The 2,045-nt window shown below is 37.1% G+C and overlaps 1 protein-coding gene across 2 annotated transcripts in view; it reads left to right on the forward strand.

Moving 5' to 3' along the window:
• PRPS1 (phosphoribosyl pyrophosphate synthetase 1) overlaps positions 1-2,045 on the forward strand; it is a 49,555-nt gene that overhangs the window by 33,304 nt on the left and 14,206 nt on the right. Inside the window, exon 2 of one of the 2 annotated variants that reach the window (XM_006889899.1) lies at positions 243-426. In XM_006889899.1, the coding sequence (XP_006889961.1) occupies positions 243-426 (184 nt within the window). Of the gene's footprint in view, positions 1-242; positions 432-2,045 lie in introns of both variants that reach the window. The other variant, XM_006889900.1, reaches the window with a different exon arrangement.

Raw genomic sequence — 2,045 nt, forward strand, 5'->3', positions numbered from 1 at the left:
GCAATTTTCTCTTGTGCAGTTTATAGCCTCTGAAAGCCAACAGGAGGGTCAGCTATGTATTAATTGTTTCCAACTCAGCAGCAAGAGAAAGGTGTGTGTGTGTGTGTGTGTGTGTGTGTGTGTGTGTGTGTTATATGCCTGTTATGGCATATGTACACACACAACATAAACACACACACAGAGCCAAACTCACTGCTACTTAATGGTTAAAAACCTATTTATATTATTCTTTCCCCATATAGTGTAGAAATTGGTGAGAGTGTTCGTGGAGAAGATGTCTACATTGTACAGAGTGGTTGTGGAGAAATTAACGACAATCTAATGGAGCTTTTGATCATGATCAATGCCTGCAAGATTGCTTCAGCTAGCCGGGTCACTGCAGTCATCCCATGTTTCCCTTATGCCCGCCAAGATAAGAAGGATAAGGTAAGGACAAAATAAAAATCAATTGCTTTCTCTTCAGAATAGGAGAAACAGGAATACTTGCCCAAAGTCACAAAAAATTCCTTAATCATCAAATAACTTTGTAATCTGTATGTTTTTATTGAATTAGTTAAGTATGTGACTTGGTTTATTCAATGGTGCATTCCTATAGAGTAGAATTTTGTTATTTGCAGCATTTATAGAATTATTTTTAAGCTGGTTTTATATTTGTGCTGCCAACCCAAAGGCATGCAGTTTGAATCTACCAGCTGCTCAACAAGAGAAATCTGGACAGTCTCTACCAGTGTGATTTACAGCCTCTGAAAACTCACAGGAGGGTCAGCTACAAGTTGGTTCCAACTCAAAGGCACATTAACAACAATATATGCATATACACAGACATATATTTGTGTGTATACACATATGTAAGTATACAGAAAAATCAATATATTAAACCTCACTGCTGTCAAATTGATTCCAATGCATGGCGACCCTTCTATCTGGTTTTGAAGACTATAAATCTTTAAAGAAAGAGATTTCCCATCTTTTTCCCTTTGATCAACTGGAAGATTTGAACTCCCAGCCATACCATTAGCAGCCCAAAACATAACAAGTTATGCTACTAGGCTTTCTCTTAATATATGTAGGTATGTACCACCTTATCTATCTGGTATAGAAGCAGATAAATTACACACAGAAAACATTGCTTCTATTATGATCAGTGACTATTGTTTAATGCCTAGGAGACCAGATATTTCACTCCAACAGAAGAGCAACACGCCTACAGTATCTTGTTGTGTACCATTAAGTCAGACCTTCCAGTAAATTTTCAGAGGCTGTAAATTGCACAGGACAGGATTGCTCATTTTTCTCCCACAGACAGCGAGTGGATTTGAACTGTGTGCCTTTGTATTGGCTGCACAAATCCTTACCAATAAGCTACCAGAGCTCCCTCCTAATGTGAATGGAGGAGAGGAGAAGAAAGGAAAGGGTATGGATTTTCCGATTTTACAATGTACCAGGTGTGTTTGTTGTTAATCTAAGGGGACTGGGAAACCTGGGTGGTTGACTCCCAGGTGAGTAAAATGGTGAAGGCATTTATAAAAGAAACTCCAATTTTCTTCCATTCTGTGGTGCAGCTTAAAATTTTTATGTGTTTAATGTTACCCAGGTTTGGGGGTCTGTGTGTGTGTGTGTGTCTGTGTGAAAAAGTTATTTTAATAAAAATTTTAAAAAAACTAAAAGTACATCTAGGGTTTTTAAAATTTTTTTTTTATGTGTGTGCCATCAAATAGAATCTGACTGGTACAGGAGGAGATTGCCCCTCCTTCTCCAGCAGAGCAGCATCTGGTGGATTTGAACTGCGTACCTCTGGGATTGCAAAAAGTATATCTAGTTTAAACGAGCATTAAAAACTCCATAACAGGTGGAAAATAGCAATGTATATACAGTAAAAATGTGGAAGCTAAGAAGGTATTCTGAATTGGAAAAGAGATACTGTACTTTATAATCTTGCTAGCTTATGATCTATGCAAAGTTAGTGGTCATGGTTTTTATTTTTAGTTTAGTTTTGCACTTTTAATATATTAAACCCAACAGTACTTATAGTTGTTGTTGTTGTT

Source organism: Elephantulus edwardii, unplaced genomic scaffold (assembly GCF_000299155.1).
Source record: "Elephantulus edwardii isolate Elephantulus edwardi_28Jun2011 unplaced genomic scaffold, EleEdw1.0 scaffold00083, whole genome shotgun sequence".
NCBI classification, from domain to species: Eukaryota; Metazoa; Chordata; class Mammalia; order Macroscelidea; family Macroscelididae; genus Elephantulus; species Elephantulus edwardii.